The sequence below is a fragment of the Fonticula alba genome (assembly GCF_000388065.1).
Source record: "Fonticula alba strain ATCC 38817 unplaced genomic scaffold supercont2.8, whole genome shotgun sequence".
NCBI classification, from domain to species: Eukaryota; order Rotosphaerida; family Fonticulaceae; genus Fonticula; species Fonticula alba.
In genome coordinates this window covers 820,575-822,116 of record NW_009242978.1, presented here as the reverse complement: position 1 = coordinate 822,116, position 1,542 = coordinate 820,575, and the positions used below count along the sequence as shown (strand labels likewise).

Genomic DNA, 1,542 nt, shown 5'->3' with positions numbered 1-1,542 from the left:
GACAACACGGCGGCAAGGCGGTTCCACAGGGAAGGGACAAGTGGTGAGTGATGTGGTGTCGCGAGGGGGGGTATAATACTCCGAGCATGTATGCACCCTCCCCCTCCCCCCGGCTCGCCCCCAACCCCCCGCAGGTCAGACATGCATATATGCATGTGCTTCCCCCCCCCCCCTGCACCTTCGCAACAAGGACAGACGTCAAGCGCACCCTCATACTGGCAGAACGTGGCCAGGACGTTGGTGATGGACACCAGGAAGAAGCTGCTGAGGGGGGCCATCGGGCGCCAGTTCTCCCGGCGCCGAGCCAGCATCACCAGGGCAATGACAATGGCCACCAGTCGGTTGCACAGCACAAGGAAGGCTGCGGCACATGCCGGACGGGGAAGAGAGCGGGGCGGATCGAGGCGGTGGGCATGTCAGTACGTGTGAAGGAAGACACATCGGTGCTCTCGAAAAGGGGGAGGGGGGAGGAAACATCGCCAGGGGCAGGCCGCGACCGATGGGATTGAGCGGGGGGAGGGGGGGGGGAGTGGAACAAACAAAGGAAGGCCTCGAAAAACACGCACCAGTGTCCCGGAAGAAAACGCCAGGGGCATAGGGGCGCGTCATCAGACGCTCCTGAATCAGGCCATATAGCAGGAAGGAGCCCATGACGCCAATGGTGCAGCCAGCCAGCAGGCCGAAGCGATCGGGCATCCGGGGCGCGAAGCGCATGAGCCCACTGTACCAGGGGGCGCTGGCGCTGCTGCTGCTGCTGCTGCTGCTGCTGCTGCTGCTGCCGCCGCCGCCCATCCCGCCGGTATTCGGGCCGACCTTACTCCCGGGATACGGCATGACCAGGGGCGAGGTGACGGCCAGGCCGGAGCCCGGGATGGCGGATCCGCCAGCCGTGTACATGCCGCCGGTCGGACCGCCCGCATGATGGGGAGGATACTGGCCACCCGGGTGGTACACCATGCCGGGAGCCGCGGCGAAGGGGTGCTGCACCGGGGAGGTGGCCATGCTGGGCCCGGCGGCACCGCCCGGCCCCGGGGCCATCATCATCGGCGACTGGCCCGGATGCTGGTGCAGGTAGCCGGGCGACTGCTGCGCCGAGGGGTGGAAGGCATCATGCTCGATGCCGGAGCCGGCGGTCAGGGCCGGCGACACCAGGGCCGTCGGCGGCTGCGAGTGGCCATACAACAGCGGCTGCCCGTGCGGCGAGCCGGAGGACGACGTGCTGGCCGTCGAGGAAGGAGTGGCAATCCCGCCGGCAGAGATCTGCGTCAGGGAGCCGGGTTTCATGGGCGCGTGGTAGTCCCCCGTGGCAGGCTGATCCGGCCAGGCTCCGCCCGATCGACCCATCCGGTGCTCACTGTGGTCAAGGGGGGGCGGCGAGCGAGGCGACTGAGCGGACTGCTCGGGGGAGGGATACTCGAAATGGGTCATGTGACGTCCGGGGAAGGGGAGCGGAACTCGCCGTGCAGGAGAGGGGGTGGGGGGAGAGGAGCGCGTGGGAGGAGGCGGCCAGGCTCTCGCTCTCTTGTGGATGGAGATGGGGGG

General features: G+C 67.9%; 1 protein-coding gene across 1 annotated transcript in view; it reads right to left on the bottom strand.

Annotated features, from left to right (window-relative positions):
* Positions 1-1,284, bottom strand: part of H696_04835 (hypothetical protein) — a gene marked incomplete at its 5' end in the record, with an annotated part of 5,270 nt that extends 3,986 nt beyond the window's left edge. The window contains 2 exons of the mRNA XM_009498700.1: positions 209-361; positions 567-1,284. Coding sequence (XP_009496975.1) covers positions 209-361; positions 567-1,284 — 871 coding nt within the window. The remainder of the gene's footprint in view (positions 1-208; positions 362-566) is intronic.
* Positions 1,285-1,542: the final 258 nt, after the last annotated feature.